Source organism: Nuphar pumila, chromosome 1, assembly GCF_984573655.1.
Source record: "Nuphar pumila chromosome 1, dmNupPumi1.hap1.1, whole genome shotgun sequence".
NCBI classification, from domain to species: Eukaryota; Viridiplantae; Streptophyta; class Magnoliopsida; order Nymphaeales; family Nymphaeaceae; genus Nuphar; species Nuphar pumila.
In genome coordinates this window covers 126,948,087-126,975,644 of record NC_143249.1, presented here as the reverse complement: position 1 = coordinate 126,975,644, position 27,558 = coordinate 126,948,087, and the positions used below count along the sequence as shown (strand labels likewise).

At 35.2% G+C, this 27,558-nt stretch overlaps 1 protein-coding gene across 4 annotated transcripts in view; it reads right to left on the bottom strand.

Moving 5' to 3' along the window:
• Positions 1-8,482, bottom strand: part of OS9 (ER lectin-like protein) — a 69,951-nt gene extending 61,469 nt beyond the window's left edge. For 2 of the 4 annotated variants that reach the window (XM_089998736.1, XM_089998728.1), the window contains exon 1: positions 8,204-8,360. In XM_089998736.1, coding sequence (XP_089854862.1) covers positions 8,204-8,291 — 88 coding nt within the window. In that variant the 5' untranslated portion in view covers positions 8,292-8,360. Of the gene's footprint in view, positions 1-8,203 lie in introns of all 4 variants that reach the window. The other 2 variants (XM_089998718.1, XM_089998709.1) reach the window with 2 other exon arrangements.
• Between the last annotated feature and the right edge of the window lie 19,076 nt (positions 8,483-27,558).

Here is a 27,558-nt window from a genome sequence, read left to right as displayed (position 1 = left end):
TCATAAGCTTGAAAATACAACACACATATCTCCAATATTTTCAAACTATCACAATGTTTTAGCAGTATTTTCATGAAACATTATTTAAGTATTTTGTCATCATTTTTTCAAAATAATGAAAATTTGAAGCATGCAATGATATTATCATGAAACATTGTGATATTTCCCTTTCCTAGATTTCTGATTTAACATCTTTTTCTCAATTTCATATTATTTCTATCCTGACTTTTCCATTTTTTCTCTCTATCCACAATTGCTAAGTTTTTCTCATGGAAAATAGGTGTGCTTGAGTTATCTTATTTAATCGACTCACTGAACATTGATAGTGATATCATGACTAGCTCAAAAATTATATCTTAGTCAGTAGGTTATGTATCCCCTTAACTTAAATGTTAAAGTTTAGCATAAACATGCTACAAGATCAACAATAGCACCTCAACCAAGGTGACTGCAGTCAATCATGTCAAAAGGCTCATCAGAAGCAGAAGAGCTGTGGCACTCCACAATCATCATCATGACTGATTGGTGACTATGCCCTTAAGTAGCAGAGGCTCTAAAATGAACAAAGTCCTTCACACTGTTAAAAGTTGATAATCCAAAAGCCATTGAAGGAAGGCAAAATGTTAGCCAGCATCTTTTTAATTTTCCTTTTTTTTATGATATGCAGGCTGGGGTTAGCCTCTCAGGTCTTGAACATGAGACTCTTTGTTGTGACAGTGCTACTTTACAATCCAGCTATCTCATTCTTTTAGGCCTGTCAACATGTCACCTAGCCCATGTCGACAGACCTAAACAAAAATTCCACAGGTTCCCATGATGATCATCTATGTCACATAGGTGTGGGTGCGTGGTTGCAGCACTTTAAAAATTTTGGGGTGCGTGGTTGCGGGAGGGTATAAATTTGCACGATGCAGCACCTTTACTAAGGGGCTTATGGTTTTCCACATTAACTGAAAACAAAAAGAATAAATTAGAATAGTTGAATGCATTTTCTGTGCATGAACTACAGCAAAAAGAGGCGTGTACGCCTCAGTCCGAGGCGCACCTCGCCTCAAGGCGTGCGCCTCAAGGCCTATGAGGCGCACGCCTCATGGGTGTTGCGCTTTATACCTGCGCCTCAAGGCACAAAGGCCCTCGCCTTGAGGCGAGGTGCACTTTTTGCGCCTTGCGGCGCGTTTTTAATAACACTGCTATGTCCAAAACCCATATTAATTAGGAATTGATCCAGCTTAGGATCCAAATGGATTTTGGGTATGGATTTAAAACTTGGATCTGAATCCAGATTCAATGAAAATATAGCTTTAAATTCAATATATAGGTTTGAATTGAGATTATTTAAAGTTAGAAAGACTCCCAAAGGAACGAGGTGCCCTCTGGAAACTTTTGGATATTTAATTAGTAATAAATAATTATTTATTTTATTATTAAATTATAATTAATTCTGAATTTCAATATTAGCCAACTAATTGGACTCCCTAGAAGAATCTTTAATAGATATGGGAAAGGCTTAGAGAAGGGAGATATCTAGAAAAAAAAAATTACTTTATGAATTAGGAAAGAAGGTGAAAAAGTCAACAAAGTTAGAATTTTAAAAAAATTGGAAAGAGGTTGGAGAAGGACTCCCAAATGGAAAGTCCTCTCTCCAACCAGATTTAGAAGGGGTTGGAAAAGAGGGGGGGGGGAGACGTCACCCCCTATTCCTCTATAAAAAATCAAAAAAAAGAAAGAAAAGAAAGAAAGAGAAAGAGAGAGGAAAAGAAAGAAAGAGAAGAAGAAGAAGGAAGAAGAGGAGACCCTCTTCCTCTCCGGATATCCGACGTTTTCATCCATCTTTCTTTTCGAACATCAAAAAGGTACGGGTGTTCTCTATTGATTCGGATGAGGGAAAGAACCTAAATAAGCTTTAGGCAATATTTTTTAAGGAAACCATGGATTTTATTTCAATTTCATATGTTTCGATCCATGGAATTCGATATATGGACATGTTCATGCATATATTTATGTATATATATATATATATATATGTATATATATATATATATATTTGTACAGATCTTGATAGATTTGGACCATTCTCCGTGCTGTCTGATCTGGACAGATCTGTCCACTGTATTAGTGGACAGATTTAAAGAGGGACTGCGATACATGAAAACGAATAGAACTACGGAATATATATATATATATATATATATATATATATATATATATATTCATAAGACTTGATATTTTTTTATGCCATCGACAGGCCCAGCCGAAACCCTGTTCCGCTGGGTAGTTGCCTTTGAATGGCCCCCAGCCGACTGAGTTTTAGCAGGGCACAGACCCAGCTGACTGGGTCGGTTGGGCCAGGTGCCTGCAAACAGAGAAAAAAAAGAGAAGAAACAAAAAAAAAAAAACTGAAAAAAAAAGTATGAAAAGCAGAGTTTAAGCCTCCAACCGGATCAGTCAGCTGGACTGAACTGGTTCAGTCCCAGCTGACTGGTTCGGTTGGGGCTGGGTCACTGTAAGAAAAAAAAAAGATAACACAGAAGAAAAATATATATAGATAAACAATTTTTTTTTATGACTGGGCCCCAGCCGATCCATGGTCGGCTGGGCAGGATCTGAGCCCCAGCCGACTGGGTCGGCTAGGCTCAGTCGAGACAGATTTAATAAAAAAAAATATGTGAAAATATTTTTTTTTGTTGCCAGGCCCAGCCGTCCTGGGTTTGGCTGGGCAGGTGCAAGGGCCTGCTAGGCACAGACGACCTGGGTTCGGTTGGGTAGGTCCATTCAAAATATATATATAATAATAAAATAAGGGGGTTTTACTCATTTAAAAACCCAGGTTTTTTCACATATGTTGAACATATGTATTTATATCCATTATATATGTTCAGATTATGTATAGTTGATGTTCAGATTTGTAGATGACAAATATTCAGATTTTTGCACATTAAATGCGTTGTTTTGAACTTGATGAAAATTCGGTATGGTGTACTTATTTCATGATTGGCGTATAATGAATGATTAGGCTACACACATGTGAAAAATCTGGTTTTCGCATGCTTATGATTGATTGATTATGCATGGTCAATATTTCTAATGCAATGTTACTAACGTATGTAGTGGGAATGTGCAAATCCTGAAAGTGATGTTGTTCTGCATATGCATATTCGTATGAGTATTTGCATATTGAGCATGAGATGATTCATGAAAAGAAACATGTATTTTGTATAATCATGTGAACACATGCATATGAAATTTGTTATTCATGTACATTCTTGTTTAGTATGTTTGAATGTGCATTTAAAAGCATGTTAAATGAATGCATAAGTGGTATGCTCATGATGGTTTTTTTGTATTAAATGCATCGGTGTTCAAAAGTGGATCACCGTAGGCCGTGTGGACCTTGAGCAAGTGTTGCTCCATGTTTAGTTTTTCTTATGCGTCGCAAAAATCAACTTAATGTTTATTAAACTAATTGCACTGTTTAATGTTGCCACGGACTGTGGTCCCGTGATGTATTTCGCATGTTGATTTGTGAAACGGATGTTGTTATGTTTTGCATGTTGATTTGCAAAATAAAAAATTGAAATAAGTCATTCTTTTAATAAGAAGATTAAAAGAAAGAACAGTTTAATTAATGTTTTCCTAGATGTCCCTTCTTTAGTGTGGGAATCCTAGACTGCAGTTTTGAGGAATCGTGAGGATACTAAAACTCTGTGTACGTTTGTGCTCTTCAATCCAACTAGGTGGTTTACCTCCCAATTACAGTTTTAGGGAGATTCTGTCACTTTGCCTTGAGATGGTGTGTAGAAACAGTTGTTGTTATTAGTATACCAAAAAAGTGGCATAAGTGGATATTGATTTTTCTGGTGTCCCGACATTATATATTGATTTCTAATATTCCGATGGATGGTGTTAATTCTTGATATCGATCGAGGGCCAAGTGTGGAATCCAGTAATAAAATACAAATTTTGTGTTAAGCTACAATCGGGTACCTAACTTGACCTCGAGCATTATTGTACCCATTTTCTAGTATATGCGGGTTTTAATAAAAAGTTAAAGTAAAACTGTGTGCATTTAATAGAGACATGCATATAAAAGAGAACTCTAATAAAAGATAATAATTTACTCATGCATGTGCATTGATATCATGCATATTCATGTTATTTATTAGATCATGCATATTTACGTATTTTTTTTACTTATATTAATGGTTGTATGATAATTGTTCTCAAATGCATGATATTTGCTCCCTATTGCATGATAAGTGTTACCTATTGCAGGAGTGGTTATTTGAGTAATGAAGTTATTGTAATTGCATCCTTCTAAAATGTTGTTTGAATCTTATTGATATTCTTTTTACTTATTTAATTCATTAGAGGGCCTCGTACGCAGGATCTATGATTCTAACACCCTTATTTTTATGTTTTTCACAGTCTCTAAGGCTCAGTGAGAGGATCTGCTACTACGAGGGCTACACGATTGCTTGACAGTTTTACTTAGAGACAGGGTGACTCCACTTTTTGGTCTATTTATTTTCATTTGCACATTGTTCTTAGAGTCTATGATTTAATTAATGAAGTTGGTTTGTTTTCGTTGATGGTAATGTAAGATCCCTTGTGGTTGTGGATGTGAGTGTGTTATGACTGTAAAGGCTCCGAATCTCTGGGAATGTTTCCGCAATTGTTTTTAAAAAAAAATCCATTTTTTAACGGGTATGAGTTGGGGTTGTTAAAGGAACGAAATGATCCATTTGGAGAGACCAAAACTCTCTCATGCCCATGCTAGAAAAAATATTTTTCTAAGCATAAATATGGGCAAAGACATTGCAAATAGCATGAGTTCTACAATTGAAGAACTACTTTACTATGATGAAAGGCAACTAAATAAGGTGCAGTACAAGCCTACAGTCAAGATGAATGCCTTTTCTTACACCTTTTGTAGCTTCTCCCCATGGAGATAATGATTGCTCTAGTAGGGTTGAGTAATAAAAGAGTCATAGATATCATACATAGTTTGAATAAAATTGTAATAAAGTTGGTAGAAATTTCTTTTGAGTGTAATTGGGATAGGGGCTAATGTACTTTCATGGGAATTGAGATTTGAGATGATCCACATCTTTATGTGAAGAGATGGAAGAAGACCTAAGAAGACAAAGGTGAGCTACGACGAAAAGGACCAACCACATACATGCATTGCCTCGAGGGCAAGGAAAATTTGAAGATGGTGGAATTGATAGCATACCATTCTTGGCGACCTTTCCTGTTCTGGATCTTCTTGTAATAGGGCTGGTTATCTAATGAATCTCCTCACTTCTTGTATTTGGATCTAAAGGATCCATGGAGGGTGTATGGGGTTACTTGGGGCTTAGTGAGGGGTGTTTCAGTTTTTTTTAGGTTCATGGGGTCTATAAATACCCCAATGCTAGGGTTATTTCATACGCATATGATCTTTCTTAATAAAGATTACTTCTCTTTGGCCACTCTCTTGTAGAGTGGACGTCTATGTCACATGGGTGCGGTGCGGCGCAATTTCAAAAATTTTGGACACAGGGACTCGGCTATATATATATATATATATATATATATATATATATATATATATATATATAAAGACTCAGTCAAAGTTGTGCCCATTAGGGGATAGGTGATGAGTTGTGAAACCTGATTCAGGGTTTTTTCCTTACAGGAGGGGGGGGGGGGGGGGTTCCCCGGGCTTTTTTTTTAAATTCTGTAGCCAAGAAAATCTTTAAAAAAAAAATCTAAAAAATGGACCAAAATGACCCTGGGTGCGTTGATCGCACCCAGGGTCGAGTTGACCGAGTCCGAGCCGCACCCGTGTCGATGCGTGTCGACGCGGGTGCGTCGACCTTGGAGCCGAGTCTGTGTGACATAGGTGGACGTGACTCTTGCCTCTTGGGGCTTGAGAATGGCTCATTAGGTTTCTTAGTGAGAATTCTCCTTCATCTCTCTCAATTCCTCTCTAATCCACCATAGCCACCCTCCTTATCCCTCTAATTCTCCACCATCCAACCCATCTCCTCCATGATCGACTACCAAGATATATTGTATTTCTTTGTTTTACCACTTTCTTTGCATTCATAGGATATTTTGTGTGATACCACAAAGGCTGGCATTATTGTAAACTTTGTTGTGCCGCTCCATTAGGGCTTCCCCTATTAATAAAGAAATGATGTGAGACATCCATACTAAGCAAGAAAAGTTGGGGCTTGAACTCTTTTCCTTTTCCTTGCAAGAAACTTTTACTCCTCTCTTCCTCAAGAATTATTGAAGTTGTTGATGGAGTAAAAAGAAAGTAGAAAAGCGACCAAATTTAACAAAATAGCAAAGAAAGCCTTTGAGATCAAGAAACAATGTCAGGACCAATCCTTGGCACTCTAATCTATCTCAAATATGAGCCTTTCAATTTTTTTGTGCACAAAAAGTGAACAGAAGACTGCAGTCTCAAACACAAATTCCATATGGTAGGCAGAATTGTAAAAAAACTACTATTCTTTTCCATCCAAATAAACCACCGTGTTAAGATCTCTACCAGCACCAACCACAAACTATTTCATCCTTTGACTTTAATCCATAGCATTAAGATTAGCTGGCTTGACGAAAAAGGACGACAAAGCCCCATACACCATCAGACCAAGCCTTCTTATAAACGTCCATAAATAAAGCACAAGCCCAAAAGGGATGGGAAGAAGATTCCATCTCCCTAAGACACAATGATATTGGCTTTCAAGAAAATCCTCTATCCAGAAGGTTCACTTGTGCAGTCACTCTACGTAGAGAGACCAACCATAAGAAGATAGCTGGTAATTACGATGGACCTTTCCCCAAATGGCATGCTTGGGCAATGTCCCAGCACTAGGCTCAATCAGATATAAATAACATGTTTTTGAAGAGAAAAAGCCATCTCATGTTTCCAGCAAACTAATGCCCCTGCAAAAGAAATGACCAAGTTCACCAGCAGCCCCATCAACTTCTTCCAATCGTCTAATCCAGTTGAGGTAGAATTCCTTCTCAAAGTGACATTCCATCTACCATTAGTCAAACAGCAGTCCACAACCAATGCCTCCTTGATTCTGGTAATTTAAAAACAATAAGCAAATCTGTTTCCAAAGGTTCCAGACCAGTCCAAGGATCTCGCGTCAATAGTAAGAAAGAAGCAACATTTGAAATTTCATTTGTTAATATCCAGCTAAGAATCTTAATTTTTCCTTGATGGGAATCAGAGTTCTTTTCCACGTACTTGAACTTCGTTTGGGATGGTTTGTTCGGAAAGAACATATTTGCAACACCTTGTGAGCTTCAAGATGTCATTTGGCAAGAAACTGCATTCTTCGCAGCATGGGGCATGACTTGATTGCACGCTTATTTGTGTTGCATGCACTTCCCAGCAAGGATTGTCTCGTTTAGCATGACTTCACGAGAGCCACAGACTATACTCTTTTCGAATTGCTTGTTATATGTCTTCCGGTGGCAAACAAGAACAATGGAATTTGAATTGAAGATGGAATCAGGTATTGGTTTCGAGGCACCTGTCTATCGATAGAAATCCTAGAGCGTTTGAACGCGAACTACTATCCTCAATTCTTGTGTGCCGTAGATTTAAAAAGAATACCAAACCTACTGATGTTGCTTTATGGTCTGGATTGAAAGTCAAGCGACCCAGTGGAAAATTCAGAGCCCCAGGCTAACTCTATTTCTAAGTTGTCACAAGATAATTTGAAGAAAAATAAAGGAAGAAGTTTGTCTTCCATCAAACACTAGTATTCGTAATATTCAATTCATAACGCCAGCTGCTTAATCCTGATTTCAGGGTTTTGTGTTAATGTGAATACTCATTAATATTGACGATGATCCTGATGTTCAAGCTTGAATGAAACATTTCCTCGGAGAATGGGTTGATGAAGCAACCCATGAATAAGAAAGAAGAGTATAAGACGGCTAACCTAAAACTAAAGAGAATTCACGCCCAAATTTAGCTCAGGGATTTAGCCCTTAAAAATCAGTAAAAAGGAGAACTTCACCCAAATGAACTTGACTAAATATAAAATTTCGCACAGAGAGAGAGAGACGGATTCCCACTTGATAAGACACATAAATCAACCAAACAGACACTTCTTTCAGCGGATACTGAGGGAAGACTTCCGATCATTCATCGAAAAGGCAAAATCGTAGGAATTTGGGTTCGACGGAGTACCTGAATGGGCGGCTAAGATCCGGTCTGCGGAGCCGAGAGGTAAGATCCTCACCAGAAGGAGGAGATACAAGAGCGACACACCCTTCATTCTGCTTTCTCAACTCTCGGGTGACGATCGATCGGTCGGTCCTTCTTCTTCTTCTTCTTCTTCTTCTTCTTCTTCTTCTCTCTCTCTCTCTCTCTCTCTCTCTCTCGATCTCTCGATCGACAAGGTTGCTCCCTCCGCAGGTTTTCACCTCTTGTGTTAGGGCCGTGTGGGGGCTTAGGCGCACCCGAACTGGTGCACTCGGCAGTTTAGCTGACTTGACCTAGACGAGGATCCCGGTCAGCTATGCGTGGCAAATTAGGAGTATTTTTTTTATGTGAGCGAGAGCTACTTTAAACACCCCAAATTTTCACTCCCGGTGTTTATATATTTTATGTGTCATTGCATGCATTCAATTGCATGTCATTATATCTCATTTTCGAGATTCAGCACTCCTATTCTTAAAATATTTAATCCAGATTCGAGTTTTAAAACTTTTCTTTCAAAATCAGTTTTAAAACCTGGGTTTTTAATCAGCATTTTGTCATTTGTCAACCCCCAGGATCTTATATTTTGAAGTGTTTTTCTCAAAAAACAATTTGGATTCGTTTTAAACTTAATTTTTAACTGATTTCAATTCTCATATGAGACACATTTAGGTGGTGTCGCTTCTCGATTCCTTCATTTATCAAAATTTCTCAAAAATTTCAGAGTCTTAGTTGGATAAGAACTCTATCTTTTCATCTTTTTAAAACATTTTCAAAACTCTATTTTGATTTTAAACCAGTTAGGGTCATATTCCTTGTCCATTTCCTCCATTTTAGCCAAAATCTTAGAATCTTAGTTGGATGAAGATTTTTTTTCCAGAGTCCTAGTCGAATCAGAACTTTACTTTTTACTACATTTTCTACCTATTTTAGAGAAAACCTTTTAAAATCTTTTATTTTGGCCAAAATCCCAGAGTCCTAGTTGAATTAGGACTCTTCTTCAAGAATCTCAGTCGGATTAGGACTCTTCTTCAGAGTTTCAGTCGGATTAGGACTCTATCTTTTGTCACTATTTTTACTTGTTTTCAACCAAATCTTTCAAAATAAGTCAAAAACTCAGAGTTTCAGTCAAAACAGGATTATGTTTAGAGAGTCCTAGTTGGATCAGGACTTTGATCCTGATTTCAATTTTGAGAGAATCTTTCAAAAATCTTTTCATCTATCAAAACTATTACACTTTTATCAAAGAATTTCAAAATTCTAGGATTTTATCCCAGAGTCCTGATCGAATCAGGACTCTATCCAAAGTTTGTTTTCTCACTTCATTTTCACTGGTTTTCAAAAGCTTTGTTTAAATCTCATCATTTGTTTCTCAGAAAACAAAAAAATTTCAGAGTCCTAGTCGAATTAGGACTCTTCTTTAGAGTCCTAATCAGATCAGGACTCTGAACCAAAACTTCAATTTTATCCTGTTTTTAACTGTTTTTCAAAAATCTCTCATTTGTTTTCTTAGAAAAATCCAAAAATCTAAGAGTCCTAGTTCAATTAGGAGTTTGTCCCCAGAGTCTCAGTTGAATCAGAACTCTGTTTTATTTCAATATTTGTTATTGTTTTCACAAGTTCTTTTATCTGTTTTTCAGAAAATACCAAAAAAATCTAGAGTTTCAGTCTGATCAGGACTTCGTCTCAGAGTCCTAATCCAGTCAGGAGTCTGTTCTAGAGTCTGTTTTTGCTTCCATTTTTACTCTTTTCTATTTGTTTTTCAAAAATTAGGTTATTTGGTAGAGTCCCAATTGATTTAGAACTCTATTTCAGAGTTTCGATTGAGTTAGGACTCTAACTTTTACTGCATTTTCTGCCTTATTTTACCATTTTTTTTAATAAAATATTTCAAAAACTCCTTCATTTGGCTTTTAAAATCCAAATTCTCAGAGTCCTACAAATTCAGGACTGTAGTCCAGAGTTCCAGTTTGCTTAGAACTCTATTTTCAAAACTTTGAATTTCGACTATGATTTAACTCCTTTTTAAAATCATTTTCAGTCTTTGTTTCAAGTTTTTCAAAACTTCGATGTGGGGTCCACTCAGTTGGCGTTATAGCTAGAGGAGTTTTGACCTAATCAGAACTCTGTGTCATTTAAAATCTTTCAATCTCAAAATCTACTTTTGAATATCTTTTGAAAAACCTCTCATTTCAAGTTTTAAAATCGTTTTTGAAAAACTCAAGTAGGGCCCACTCGAGGTGGCGCCACATTTGAAGAAGTCAGGGTTAGACTAGGGTTAGTCATAGTTCTAGTTAGTTTAAAGGTTAGGAATCCATAAGAGTCCAAACTTGATTTTAAAAATTCATTTTTTTTTTACTTTAGATTTTAACCTTGATTTTAAAGTTTTAATTTAGGGTTTTTGAAAAATGCCAAGTGGCATCACATTTGGGGTCTCCTAAGTCATTTAGAGTTTCATTAGGTCAATTAAGATGGTTAACTAGAGTCCATTTAGGTTAGGAGTCTTCATCAAAATCGTCCTCCTTTGGTGGTTTTAGATAGAGTTTGAAAAAGTCAAAGTTAGGTACTAATTAGGCTCTAATTAAAGGGATTTTGAAAAACCTATAAAAGGGGACCTAAAGGGAGGGGTCAAAGGAGTTTTTTTTCTCTTTTCTCCCTCTTAAAATTCGTGGTTCTCTTTCTCCTTAGGATCTTTCTCTCCTTCCTCCATTGTTGCAGCCCCAAGGTAAGGTTTTATTTAATTTATTTTATTATTTTCATCATTTTTATTACTTTATTTCATTAAAATAACCATTATCGCCTCTTTTAGCATGTTTTTTCTTTTCTTTTATTTCAAAAAAAATCATGTGAGGACCTCAAAATGATGTTAAGCTGATGTTTGATGGTGCCTTACACGTTTTGATCCATTAACAATGTTTTATTTTTTTATTTATTATGCTAAACACTCGAAAAAAATTACGATTCACCCGTTTAATGGGTTGAATCTATCTTTTAATGGGTAAATCAAAATCTAACCATAGATTCCCTGTTTTATTTTTATTTTTTAGCATATTAATGTTTATTACATGTGTTTCAACATTGAAATCAATTTCGTTTTACTGTTTAGATATTTTTTTCATTGTTTTCATTAAATAAATCATGTTTTATTGGTGTTTCTTAGATTTCTGTAGATTTTAATTTCGGATCAGTAGAAAGCATGGTAGTTTGTATTAAAATCTTTATTGGAAATTCATAAATTTTTTATATGTTGTTCATGATATGCCAGTGAACTACTATAAAAAAATCAGACGTTTTGGGATTCGAAAACCCAGTTAATAAAATACAAAGTCAAATCGAGATTTCTGTTGATTAAAATCATTGTTTAAATTCAAGCATAACTTGCAGTTGTGTTATTTCTTTCATATGATATTCGATTCGAGATCTGTAAAATGCAGTGGCTTTGTGTTGATGTAGGCTATTTACTTTAAAATTTTCATAATTTTTTGACTCAGTTTGGTATTTTTCCACTATCAGAAAGCCGGATTCATCTTTTAAAACTCGTTATGATTTATTAAAACCCTAATCCGCCTTGTACTGATCATAGATCTCAAACCGTAGATCCGATTCATGATCTGTAAAATGGAAAGTTCATTGTTTTTCTGTCTACTATTCACTTCTGAAATTTTAGAAATTTTTAATGAGTTCTTTTATTTATTTCTGTATTTACAACCGGAAGTACCTGTTTTAATCAATTTTAGATTCGTTATATTTAAGTCCAGATTGTCGGAAGGGTATCTCCCTCATCGAAGATGATTTTCTGGATCTGTAAAAAAGAGATTCTCTGTTTTTTTGTTTAATTTACCTCTATAAAAGTTCAAAAATTTTCATGGTAGATTGGCCCTTGATTCGGGTCTGACACTAAAACTGGTACGTGACCATGGGTAAAAATAACATATTTTAGGGTTTTAATGTAATTTTCGAATTGGAATAATGTCAAAAATATATTTTTATGGTTCCAATATAATTTTAGAGTGATAACAAGTGCAGGTACTGATTTTTATCAATTTTAGAATCCATTTGATGCTTAGATGAACCAAATTGCAAAACAGGGTGCCCGCAGGATCCCGAAACACTGCTAAAATCATGATTTTCATGATATTTCCTGATTTTCGTGTATAAGTTCATGTTTTTAGGGTTTATTCATGTTTAGAATCATATTAGGATGCTTCATGATCAATTTTGTATTTATTTGACTTCATTTAAACCCTAAACCCAAAGTTTTTACCAAAATATTTTCTAAAAAACCTTGATTTCAGGGCCATAGTCTTGCTATCAGAAGCATTTTGGTCATTTGACCTCAATTTCGAAATTCTAAACCCTAATTTTCATATTTTTAATCATATCATGTCATATTATGTTTGATTTATCCTTATTTGAATTTCAAAACTTGCATTTTACAAAATATCTTTCTGAAAACCCTGGTTTTAAGGCCATAGTCTTGCTATCAGAAGTATTTTGGTCATTTTGACCTTAATTTTGAAATTTCAAATCTTATTTTTATTATTTATTTTATTTTATTTCATATTTTATTATGTTTATCTCAGAGAATCATGGAAAAAGGCCTATATCTAGCAAAATCCAGTAATTTTCAGATATTACTGGATAAATCTAGAAAAGCCAACATATCTTCACTAACAAGTTATCTAGTTTTGCAGAGATATTGAAGACTTTATTTTTCTGTATTTAAATTCAATTAGTGATGTAAATTATGTTGAGAAACTCTGTTTTGATGTCACATAATATGATACACTGTCGTATTTGATTTTATATGATATGATAATATGTCCTCTTGAAAAATGTTATATTATGACTGACTATGTTTTGCCATAAATCTAACAAGTATTTGATGCAAGGATATCTCACCCAAAAAGGATGGAGACTTCCTGTTCAAGTACATCTATGGTGCAATCATACTCCTTGAAGAAAAAGCTTGATGAGCCATGCATTCCTAAAGATCAACTGAAGAGATCGGCTACCTCAAGATGAAGATTTTTTTTCTTCTTTAGAGTCATATGTAACAGAACCTTCAGGAACATGCATATTGCATATTACATACTCAGTCATAAAAGCTATATCATAAAAGTATACGATAGTTTCAAAAAGCTCCTTTTTGAAAACTAATAATTGTACCTTCTTACAACCCTTTATGAAAAAGGTATTTTGACATGATTTCAAAATATAATAATTGTACCTTACATCATATACAAGACAACATGAAAAGAAATATAGGAAAAAGACAAAACATGAAATCGGCTACATAAAGAAAAACAAATATAATATGTTTTGAAAAGACTCTAGTTACCTTCTTTAAAGAAATGATTTCAAATATAGAAAAAAGATAAAACATGAAATCGGCTACATAAAGAAAAACAAATATAATATGTTTTTGAAAAGACTCTAGTTACCTTCTTTAAAGAAATGATTTCAAATATAGGAAAAAGACAAAACATGAAAATCGGCTACACAAAGAAAACAAATATAATAAAGGTTTTGAAAAGACTCTAGTTACCTTTTTACAAACCCATAGAATGTTGACTTACTTGAAGTCATCATTCTCTTTGTATAGCATTAAATACCTCCTGTAAGAAATCCTTGTTAAATATCCTTCTCAAGAATGTCGACTTTCTTGTAGTCTTCATTCTCTCTGAAGACTTTGAAAAACACAACATAAAGAAAACACTTGACATGACTATGTACAAATAAATATCTCAAAGCACTCATTGTACTTACACTCATTTAAAGTAAAGAAGTACTTATGTACCTCAAATCATTAATTAGAATAAAGACAAAACTACATAATAGCCTACAATCCAACGTTCAATGTACTATTGTAAGAAATAGACTTTTTACATAAAATATGTATTACCTAAAATATTACAACGACTAGTGTACCCTATATTTTACTTTTATGGAAAAAGGCTTTCTCGAATTTTTCTAAAGATGTTTTTGAAATGACATAACATTTCACATCTCAAAAAGGCTACGATTTCAAAAAGTAACGACTACTTTTTTAAAGCTATATAAACACACTCAAATAAATATTCAACATGGAATGGACATGTGAGCTTACAACGAGAAAAATTCCTATTCGATATTTGAAAAGAGAGCCTTGAAAAAGAAAGAGAAAAAGAAAAGAAAGAAAAAGAGAAAAAGTCAAGTATAGCTCTTTGACAAAGAGTATCCTCTGAGTGACAAACAGAACATTCTGAGAATCCTTCATTCGTGCATTCATATCATTCTAAAGGTTCTATAGGAAGTATTGTAACTTTCTGTTATTCACTGTTTTCCTTCTTTGTTGAAAGAAGTAGACATCTGTGAAAGAGGGTGTTGCCCTTCTCTGTTGAGAGAAGAAGACCTCTGTGAAAGAGGGTGTTGTCCTTCTCTGTTGAGAGAAGAAGACCTCTATGGAAGAGGGTGTGCCCCTTCTCTGTTGAGAGAAGAAGACCTCTGAGGAAGAGGGTGTTGTACTATTTATCCGGTGACTCGGATGTTATAGTGGAAAGCTCAAGTGGTTTGCTTGGGGACTGGATGTAGGTCAGGGTTTTGACCGAACCAGTATAAATCCTGTGTTTATTGTGTTGTGCCTTATTGCTTTATTTTTTATTATATCAACTTGCATCGTATTTCACTATTCACCCCCCCTCTAGTGGAATTTCATTTGGTATCAGAGCAGGTTTGCTGGTTTCGACATAACAAGTCTTCCAGCACAAATGGCATCTACCTTTTATGCTCGTGATATTGAAGGTCAACACGCATCTCGTCCTCCGTTCTTCAATGGCTCCAACTATGGATACTGGAAGTGCAGAATAACTATATTTCTCAAATCCATAGATTTTGCTGTATGGAAAATTGTTGAGCATCCATACACATCTTCATCTGCAGACTATAACTTATGGTCTGATAAAGAAAAGAAAATGACAAACCTAAATACAAAGGTTATGAATGCCTTATATTGTGTCATTGATCAGAACGAATTCAATAGAATATCTATATGTGAATCTGCATATGATATTTGGCATTCTTTAGAGGTTATTCATGAAGGAACCAACAAAGTGAAAGAAGCCAAAATCTCATCTCTTGTCAGAAAATATGAGTTGTTCAAAATGAACAAAGATGAACCCATCACAGAGATGTTTACCAGATTCACCAACATCACCAACGATCTGAAATCTCTGGGTGTAACATATTCCTAGACAGAAAAGGTGAAGAAAATCTTGAGATCTCTCACAACTGATTAGGAGAAAAAAAACTACAGCTATTGAAGAAGCTCAAGATTTATTTACGCTTACTCTGGACGACTTAATAGGCAATCTTATGGCCTATGAAGTCCACATGAAAGAAAGAAGGGAAGAAGAACAACCGATAAAGAAAACTCTAGCTTTCCCAGCTCTATCTGAGAATGAAGACTCAGATAAAGAATCCGAAATTGCGCTACTAACCAGAAAATTTCAACGCTTCATGAGAAGGAACCGGCTTCCAAACAAGCACAAGGAAAGAAAAGATCCTAAGGAAGATCCCATGTGCTATCAGTGTAATAAGCCAGGTCACTTGAGGCGTGACTGTCCCCTTCTCAAAAGAAAGTCCAAGACCGAGGAACCAAAGAAGAGGTTCTTCAAGAAAAAGGCTCTGCATGCTCAATGGGATGACTCAGAACCATTCACCAGTGAAGAGTCAAGTGATGATGAAGCCGAAACTGCAAACATGTGCTTCATGGCAAACGAAAACTCTGTAAGTGAAATTTCTGATTTTTCCTTTGAAGAACTTCTAGATGCTTTTCAAGAACTATTTGAAGAATCTAGAAAATTAAGCTTCAAAAATAAAACTTTAAAATCTGAAAATTTAAAGCTTTCCCAAAAAAATGAAAAACTCAGCAGTGAAAACTCTGAGTTGAAAAAGAAAAATCTTCTTATTACTTCTGAAATCTTATCTACTAGCTTCAAGACTAAAAATCTGCAAGTAGAAATTTCAGAATTAAAAAGTAAAACTGAAAACCTTATGAAAACGGTTTTCAAGTTTACTAAAGGAAAAGAGATCTTGGATAAACTCCTATCTTCTCAAAAAGTCTCTTTCTACAAGAATGGTATTGTCTACTCTCATTTCAACAAGCCTTCTTGTATGAATCAAAAGACCACTTTTGTGAAAAGTTCGTCTGAACCTAATAAGGAGTATTATAATGTTAATTTTTTTAACTCCTCTAAGGCTGTAGACAAACCCAAATCCAAACGGATATGGGTTCCAAAGTCTAACAAAAAGGGACCCGATTGGGTACCAAAAAGAAATTTTACTTAATGATTTGCAAGCTCCAAACAAGAAGAACAGATGAATTCTAGACAGTGGATGTTCAAAACACATGACTGGACATTCAGACCTCTTTGCTGTTCTTCATAAAAATGAAGGAGGAACCGTCACCTTTGGAGATAACAACAAAGGTTTGATAATAGGTATTGGTAATATTGGAAATATAGATAAACCTCTTATCAAAGACGTTCTCCTGGTTAAAGGCTTAAAACATAACCTTCTAAGTATTAGTCAAATGTGTGATACAGGTTATAATGTTAGCTTTAATCATAATGCTTGTCTTATAGCAGACACCAACGAAAATATTATCTTAAAAGGTATAAGAAAAAATAATATATATGAACTATACCTAGAAAACATCACAGAACATTGCCTCATAGCTAATAATGACTCTCAACATCTATGGCACATGAGAATGGGTCATGTCAATTCTAAATACATGTCTAAATTAGCTAAAGATAAGTTAGTACGTGGGTTACCCAAAATATCTTTTAAAAAGGATTATTTTTGTGATGCATGTCAATTAGGAAAACTGTCAAAATCATCTTTCAAATCAAAAAATATGATTTCAAGCAAAAGACCTTTAGAGCTTCTCCACCTGGATCTTTTTGGTCCTTCTAGGGTAGCTAGTCATAATCACAATAAATACATTTTTGTCATTGTAGATGACTACTCAAGATTTACTTGGGTGATATTTTTGAAAAACAAAAGTGATACGTTTTGTCAATTTGAAATTTTATGTAAAAAATTACAAAATGAAAAATCTTGTTCTATTGTTAAAATCCGTAGTGACCATGGAGAAGAATTTGAAAATGAACTTTTTGAAAATTTTTGTAACTTGCATGGTATTTCTCATAACTTTGCCTTTCCTAGAGCTGCACCTCAAAATGGTGTAGTAGAAAGAAAGAATAGAACCCTTCAGGAATCTGCTAGAACTATGCTCCAACACAATAATCTTGCTAAATCTTTTTGGGCAGGAGCTGTTAATACTGCATGCTACATAACAAATAGAGTTCTCATTAGACCCTTATTAAATAAAACTCCCTATGAACTATTCTATGACAGAACTCCAAGAATAGACTATTTCAAAGTCTTTGGTTGTAAATGCTTTATCCTAAACACAAAAGATAGCCTAGATAAATTTGATGCTAAATCTATTGAAGGCATATTTTTAGGATATTCAAGTCATAGTAAAGCATACAGGGTTTTCAATAAGTGTTCTAAGTCTATTGAAGAATCTATGCATGTTAGTTTCTGTGAATCTATTGATCAATCTGTTCATAAGCAAACTAACGATGATGATGTTGAAAGTACAGATTTATTTTTAGATAACACAGCTAAGTCTAATGAAGATGATCATCAAAGAACATTTGTCGATATCAAAGATCATCCTCAAAAGCAAATTTTGGGAGAACTGACAAAGGGGGTTCAGACTAGAGCTCAGCTAGAACGGATTGCAAATATGACATTCATTTCTCAACTTGAACCAAAGAAGATTGATGAAGCCATCATTGATGAGTTCTGGATGCTAGCCATGACTAAAGAACTGAATCAATTCCAAATGAATGAAGTTTGGGATCTTGTACCAAGACCAAAGGATCATCAGATCATTGGGACAAGATGGATCTTCAGAAACAAGCTAGATGAAACATGTAATGTTATAAGAAACAAGGCAAGACTAGTAGCTCAAGGATACAACCAGAAGGAAGGTATTGATTTTGATGAAACTTTTGCTCCTGTTGCTAGACTTGAATCTATTAGGATGTTTTTAGCATATGCAAGCTATATGGATTTTAAACTATATCAAATGGATGTTAAAAGTGTTTTTTTAAATGGTTTTATAAATGAAGAAGTTTATGTAAAACAACCTCCAGGATTTGAAAATGAACAATATTCAGATCATGTTTTCAAACTCAAACGTGCTTTGTATGGTTTAAAACAAGCACCTCATGCTTTGTATGATAGACTTAAAACCTTTTTATTAAAAACTGGTTTTTCTGTAGGCAAAACAGACTCTACTTTATTTGTGAAAATAGTGAATAATCATACCCTAATTGTTCAAATATATGTGGACGATATCATCTTTGGATCTTCTAACAACACTCTTTGTGAAGAATTTTCTAAGTCCATGCAGAAAGAATTTGAAATGAGTATGATGGGAGAACTCACCTACTTTCTTGGACTGCATATTAAGCAAACCAAGGATGGAGTTTTCATCAATCAATCTAAGTATGCTCGTGAACTTCTGAAGAGGTTCAACATGAACTCAACTGCTTCAAAAACTACTCCTATGAGCACTACTACTGTTTTGGACAAAGATGAAGATGGTAAGTCTGTTGATACAAAGGTATACCGAGGTATGATAGGATCACTTCTCTATTTAATTGCTAGCCGTCCAGATATTATGTTCAGTGTTTGCTTGTGTGCTAGATTTCAGTCAAATCCAAAAGAATCACATCTTAAAGCTGTAAAAAGAATAATGAGATATTTAAAAGACACAGTTGATTTTGGATTATTCTATTCAAAATCCTCTACATTTGATTTAATCTCATACAGCGATGCTGACTTTGCTGGAAGTAAATCTGACAGAAAAAGCACAAGTGGAACATGTCATATGCTAGGGCACTCACTTGTATCATGGTTCAGTAAGAAACAAAACTGTGTATCCTTATCAACTACTGAAGCCGAATACATTGCTGCTAGCCTAGCCTGTACACAAGTTATCTGGATGAAACAAACCTTAAAAGATTTTGGTTTAAATTTTGAAAATACAACTATTTTATGTGATAATACAAGTGCTATAAACTTATCTAAGAATCCTATTTTACACTCACGAACTAAGCACATTCAAATAAGACACCACTTCTTAAGAGAACAAGTCTTAAACAACATAATTAAACTCGAATTCATACCCACTAATCAACAGTTAGCAGACATATTCACTAAACCATTGAAACATGAAGACTTTACACGAATTAGAAGAGAACTAGGAATATGCAAACTAAGTGACTTATAAATTAATCACACTTATTATAATACTTCTTATAAGTTTTGTTAAAATCTTATTTTAAAAGTTTTTTTCTCTTATCGATTCTTGTTAGTCAAACTAGGTTTCCATATTCACGTATACTCTAAACTCTTATAAGACACATTCTTTATGTCTTTCAACTTGTCATCTTTCATGTACACATCCATTATGACTCCTTGTCCTATCTCCTTTCACTCATATCCATAAAAACTAATTATATTAAAAGCTATCATGACATTGTTCACATCACTCATCTCATAACTCCTTTATTATTTTTGTCCTTTTGTGAAAACTTATCTTACGATAAGTTGATTCACCTTCAACATGATAACATATTAGTTTATGAGAAATCTTGCTTTTCAAATTGTTAGTCAAAATCGAACGATTATTTTTTTTTTGTTCTTTTACCCTCTTCTAAAGATCTAGTTACTATGTTTTCACGTAAATTTTTACTATATCATTTGATATATCATATATTACGTACACTCTATTATATCTCACGTAAATTTGTACTATATCATCTTTTATATCATAGCCTAAGAACAATCTATTATCATCTCTTCATGCTTTACATCTTTTACAAAAAGTATTGTAAAATTCTATTCTCTTTTCAAAACACTTGTACTCCACTCATTAGTACGTTTTGTATCACCTTTTTATCTCTCTCTCTCTCTCTACATTATACGAAGTTCCTTTTCATCCGTGACCATGACTCTCTCATAAATTTTATATCTCTCCAATCGAGACTCATTAACACCTTGTCCTTCATTTTTTATTCTCATTAGTACCTTTAGTACTCTCTCTCTCATACGAATTGAGCCTCCATTCTTGTCAATTCGTGTTTTTGACTCCTTTACTAGTTTAAAACTTAACTTTATTCTCTAAAAACTATGAACTTCCTCCAATCGAGTTTCTTTAAAAATATGTTTATCAAATAAACATTAATTCATGTCAATCATAACTTCATTTTATGTCTTTTGTCTCATATCAATCATGATTTTTTTATTATTCCTATCCTACTCGAAAATCCATATATGTCATCTCACTTCTCTCTATGACTACTCTCACTCCCTCCATGCATATCCGCAAAAATAATTCTTATATAAGCAATTATTACTCTTCACTCATGAATATCTTTTTGTCTCATCATCTATCTTACCACTATTCATAGTCAAAGTGTGTCCTCATATTTACGTATACTCATAAAAATTACAAATGTGAAGACACATTAATCATGACACATTTTTTAAGTCATTCTTTTCTTTCAAAAATGTCATATCTTTCAAACTACATATCCGTATCACCCTTCTTTATGTCTATTCATTCTTCTTCCACGCATATCAAAATATATACTTCTTAAATAATAAATTATTGCCGCTCACTTACTTATCTTTGTTTGTCTTCTTCCAAAATCACTCTTCACGAATTTGGAATGCTTCCACATAAAGAAATATCATGTAGAAAAAGTTGTTTGTTTTATTAGGCCATTATTTTCTTCACTCTCTTCAATATGACACTCCATACTCAATTCATGACACTTCTCACTACTCGATAAACTCTCCCATAGTATATTTGTTCAAAACTATGTCCTTCTTAACATACATACCAATATAATACACTATCTTCCACCATTGATTTGATTTGTCATTCAAAAGCCCCTTAACTTACAACTCACAAATTTCCTTATTCAAACTACAATCCAAAAATCATTCACTTCCATTGTCATTCAATTATTATCACAATTATTTTCTCTCTTCTATTTAATCGATTGGTTCATTCCTCACCAATACCACTCGTATCTCACTATCTTCATACATACTTTCAAACTTGTTCCTCCTCTCTTAACTCCCTTTTGCAATGGCTTCCTCCTCAAACTCTGCAATCACTGCCGCAGATCTAAGGTATCCAGATCTTTTTCACTTCTACAACTCCCTTTGTTCTCGTCCAATTCATGAAGGAAAGTTGGTTCACTATGAAGACTTCATGTTATTTGACCTAGACAGCTCTTTCCCCGAACTCAAACACCTAGTAGGATCTTCATCCCAAGCTGCCTACTATCCTGAACTCGTTCGACTATTCTACACAAATTTTTCCTCTGATCATGAACAAACTACCATCACCACCAAAGTACGCGGACGCCTGATGTTCTTTGATGCTTCCGACCTAGGTAGAATTCTAAACCTTCCTTCCACCGGCACAGACCTCAACAACATAGTACCACTCGAACGATCGGTACTTCGAAAAATTCTTCTCTACACCAACTGCTCACAACTTCCCTGGCACATGAGAAATCTCCAACCTCATGCTCAACTGCTTGCCCAGATTCTTCTCCACAATATCTATCCCAAGCCTCCACGCAAGGGATTAGTACCAAGAAAAATCTCTCTCCTTATCTACGCAATTTTTTCTTCTACTCCGATAAACTGGTCCAACATTCTTTTCGACCTTTTTATTCGTTATCAAAAATTTCAGCCTCTTCTTTTCGGGTGTTTTATAACTCCCATTCTAAAATACTTCAAAGTATCCCTTCAAAACGAAGTTATCCTCCATCTCTCTCAGATCCTCGATGCTACTTCCTTCAATCTAAGGTCCCTGCACCTGCCCGGCTCTGATGAAGATGATCCAACATCCAACTTTGATTACTTCTCTGCACTGATGGATGTTCAGCGTTCTCAGAATCGTATTCTTCGCCGTCAAGCCTCGTTGCAGCAAACTCTACAGACCCTCCCGCCGGATCAAGTCAACCGAACACATCAACCTACTCCACCTTCAGAATAAACTTATTTTTTTTTACTGTAATATTTATTATTGGTCTGTAATAACTCTCTTACTCTGATCCCTTCCTTTTTGTCTATGACAAAGGGGGAAAAAACCTGTCTTCATTATTGGAGAAATACTCTCTTTAAACATTTTTCAATATTTTATAATATTATTATTTATATGCATAATGTCTTTTTGACAGGGAGAGCATATTTTGTCATCATCAAAAAGGGGGAGAATGTTGAGAAACTCTGTTTTGATGTCACATAATATGATACACTGTCGTATTTGATTTTATATGATATGATAATATGTCCTCTTGAAAAATGTTATATTATGACTGAATATGTTTTGTCATAAATCTAACGAGTATTTGATGCAAGGATATCTCATTCTAAAGGTTCTATAGGAAGTATTGTAACTTTCTGTTATTCACTGTTTTCCTTCTTTGTTGAAAGAAGTAGACCTCTGTGAAAGAGGGTGTTGCCTTTCTCTGTTGAGAGAAGAAGACCTCTGTGGAAGAGGGTGTGCCCCTTCTCTGTTGAGAGAAGAAGACCTCTGAGGAAGAGGGTGTTGTACTATTTATCTGGTGACTCGGATGTTATAGTGGAAAGCTCAAGTGGTTTGCTTGGGGACTGAATGTAGGTCAGGGTTTTGACCGAACCAGTATAAATCCTGTGTTTATTGTGTTGTGCCTTATTGCTTTATTTTTTATTATATCAACTTGCATCGTATTTCACTATTCACCCCCCCTCTAGTGGAATTTCAAATTAAATGTAAACTTTGGAATAAGAATTTCAATTTCTGCTTAGATTAGGATTTGCATTGCATATAGTTTGAACTTTGATATATAATTGTTATGTTTGTCATTCATGTGCATATTTTTATAAATCCACCATGGTCTACACGAATGACACGTGCACAAGCCCTTATGGAGTTGACAAACTTGGTGTAATTCATATTTATGGCCATAGTCAGAATACGAATGAGACTCAGATTTGTGATCTTCGTATTAGGCACATTCAACCTACACTCTTAGGCTAACTTCAAAATGCACTGCATTTCTCAAAAATACAAAAAGATTTTCTCAATTCCTCAAGATCATAATTTTCAAATCCATATTCATTCATTTCATTTAATTTGCAAATTTCAATTCTCATTCAGAGAAATCGATTTTCTTAAAATTTTCTGAGTCTTACTCAGAAATTGATTTTCTCAAAACTCTGAGCTTTCAAGTGGTATTTCAAGTATTTCTCAAGTTCAAATCATGATTTTCTAAGTTATATATTCAATTTCAAAGTTTAAATTCAGAAAAATCAAGTTTGTCCAAAGTTATTTGAAGTTTCTCAAAATCGATTTTCACAAAACCTCTAGATTCTTCAGAAATCGATTTTCATTTTCCTCACAAATATTCTTTCACCATGATTCACGATTTTCAAAGTGACATCTTTTTCAAGTATTTCAAATCTCAGAAGCAAACATCATGTTTTCAAATCTGCATTTTTCATAAAATTCATAGCACATGCCTGATTCTTCGTGCAATTAGGAAATAAAATACGATTTAGACAAGTTGAGCAAAGCTAAGCACACTTTTTGATCCTTGGTTCAATTACCCCTGGTAAAGGCGCCAGGAACGATTGAATCTTATACCGAGAGACGAGTCCCATTCCTCGGAATTATCCCGCATTTTAAAAACGGAGGTGAGTTATTTTCAAAATCTTTTTCAAAGGTTAGTTTGACTTGGAAAAGTAAAATTTTGCGATGATAACAGGTTTTGCGACCGTGATGGGACCTATCTTCACCTGATTAATTGTGTGCTTAACTCAGTTCAAATTGTCAAAATTGTGTTCTATAGAATGTCAACTTTTACTTTCTTATATCATGTGAACTTAGGAGCCTAAACTTGAACCCAGCTGACATGGATTGCATGTAGACTAGGCATGGTTTGGTAGGACCATATTAAGGAAAATTATTCATGCTCACATAGACTTAGGTCTAATACAACACTCATCAATCTAGGAATTGTATGAAAACAATGCTTGTTTTTTCAAATATTTCAAAATTCTATCTCTTTAGGACTTAGAGCCATCTGTTTGCTTGCATGTAATCATGTTTTAAAAAACCACCCCACCTATCTTTACCCGGTCTTCACGTTGCTGGGCTTTCTTTCAGTATCATAGTTCGGGATAAAGCCTCACAACTGAGCCACTTATTTAAGCTAACACTTCCCTGCTATGTACCAAGGGCCATAGTCCAACGTATATCGAGAGGCGCTCAAGGATGTTGGAAAACTTGAACCTAGAACCAGAGAAAATGATTTTATGCCACGTACATCAGGCCTCAGCCTAAGTATATCAGCATAGCATGATTGGACACAGTTGATCTGAACCTTAGAGTTAGGATTAAGGTCCTACAACTATTTCAAAACCGGTGCATCTAGAGTCAGCTTTTGGGGAATGTTGTATGTGCATGATTGTTTGTACAGAATGTGATTGAATATGTTGTAGTCATCTCCTCTTTACTTTTCCATATTTTCCCCAATTTTTCCAAAATATTGGACGATTTTTCAAATACCTCATTTTCCAATTTAAGAAGTATTTCTTTGTATTTTATCAAAACCCTGGACGATTTTCCAAATCCTCCTTTATTTTTCTTCAAAACTCCAAGTGATTTTCTATCCTTTCTTTCTTATGGATCTCAATTTTTCTGCTCCATTTTTTATCCTGTCTGCATCTTTTTCAAAATCCTTATATTTTCCTAAGTTTTATTCCAATTTTCCATGTTTTTCAGTCTGATGGCATCCAGTCAACTCGATTCAGTCTTTCCTAAGGGTCAAATCTCCTACAAGGTGCGACAAGGTCTTCCAGAACATCGAGTCCTCAACACTGGATCCTTTATTCTTCGGTGGTATTATTCATGGCTCAAGAACTTCTCTCGTATGTTTCCGGACCATTTGAGCGATTGTGGGTTAGAACTGGCATATGCAGTGGAGAAACAGACAATCAACGACAATTTGATCAACGCACTAATAGAGTGGTGGAACCCGAGTACTAGTACCTTCTGGTTCCCATGGATAGAAATGACTTTATTGATGGACGAATTCTCAGAGATTATGGGATTACCTGAACCAGTTGGTCAGCCTGGAGATCCATTTGAGAAGCAATTTTTTATCAATGTTAAGAGTCTGGATCCCCGAGAGGCTTTAGCTCACATGACAGAACGCAAGTCTTGGCCATTGATCGAGGAGAATGGAATTAAATATGTGAATCTGCGTGAAATCTACAGACAATATGGGGCATTTGTGGAAGTCAGTTCCTTATCTCGAACAACTCGAGAAAGAATCCAGCATGCGATGGTCTTATGCACTGTGGGATTGACTCTCTTTTCAGATGAACGGAATTACATGGATATCAGGATAGTTCAGCTCTTGCGAAAGTGAAGAAGTCGACAGACCAGCCGCCTCTCTATAGCCATGGCCGCACTCGCTTTTCTGTACCGAGGGTTGACTCGTTTCGCACTCAGATAATCAATTCTAGTCGAAGGATGTACCTATGCTTTGCAGTCTTGGTTCCTTCGGCATGTGCCAACTAGAGCCAGTTCATTTAGATACAATGGTGAAAAGCTTCTGCCAGTCGCGCGATACCAGTTATTGATCGACAACCTTCAAGAGGAAAAAGCCGTATGGGACTACTTTGATCGTCAAGAATCACCTCTCAGATATACTTATGCATACGACAAGCGATTCAGGCTACTTGGCCTCTTCTTCTGCACATATTACCATCCAGAACGCTGTGTCAGACAGTTCTCTCAAAGACAGAAGTGCATAGAAATTCGCCTACTATCAGGAATCTTGCCAGAGTTCGATCTCACATCAGATCAGTGGTCCGGAGCATACCATTCTGCCAGACATGGCTGGGATTCTTTTGTTACTCTCACTATTTTTCCTGGTCCTCGAGTGTCCTCTGATTATCAGGAGTGGTAGAAAATTGTTTGTCCCCCTCCCCTTTGTAAAGTTTATTATTAATAAAATCACGTTTTTCCTTCAATACAATTCCTTTAATTTTCATCTTGGTTTGACGACCTCGCCTAGGTAACAAGGCATATTTCCAGTTGTTTATTTTGTAAAGAATAGCAACGCAATTGTCGTGACTCCAACGATGACTTAGTCCTTAGTAATGGGACATCCTTCAAATTGTCAATCGAAATATCCAGCAAATATTTCCTATTCAAAACTATTTTCAGCAGCTAATTCTCAGTTTTGCCCTGTAGAGAGTATTTGCACCTTTATATGGTTTAGAAAAGGTCCGGCAGAAAAATTACACCTGTTCAGTGTATCAGTTACTCGCCAAGCCTCAGAACAGTAAATGGCCTCTTCAAGATCTATGAGAAACAAAAATTAGCAAAGCAATGATGATGTTGATCCCCAGATGTATGTCATGTTTCAAAAGATGATGAATAAGATGATGGCAGAGCAAGCAGAGGCCAATTCTGGCAAGATATCTAGCAAGAAGAAGACTAAGGGCCAAACACTGAAGAAGCAGCTGATAATATCCAAGAAACATATCCAACATAAGGATACATCTGATGAATCAGAATCGGTAGGTGACACTAATGAAGAGTATGAAGTCCAACAAGCATTTCAAAGATCCCCTCATAGACAAGGGGCAACCTATAAATTGAAAAATCAAACGATGGATGATCCAGTCCAAATACAACTAAAGGAAATGGCCAAGATGATTAAAGATTTGCAAGCCCGTGACAAGGGCAAGAAGGTCTTCAGGAGCAAAGACTTCTATGATGGCATCACCCCTGTCAAGAATAATCAAGATTCAGAAAAGAAGACAAATTTCACCTTCTTCGCCGATGCCAACCGCAGCGATTGCAAAGATAACAAGGGAGATCATACAAGTCAGAAAGAAAAGTCTTCGAAGCAGAGTGAAAAATTGAGTCAACAGAAAGAGAAGAAAAAGCACGACAACTGGAATTTTAAACATGACTTTACTTCTCTAGATCAGTCATGTGAAGAAATCCTTGAGTATATGTTGGCCAATGAGATGATTAAGCTCCCAAGAGTCGATGATCATCCTATCATTAGGGGAAGATTTAAAGATCAATTCTGTAAGTTTCATCGAGCCATGGGGCATGATACCGAGTACTGTTTCGTTCTCAGGAATATTATCCAAGACTATATCGATAAAAATATCCTTGTGGAAGGCAA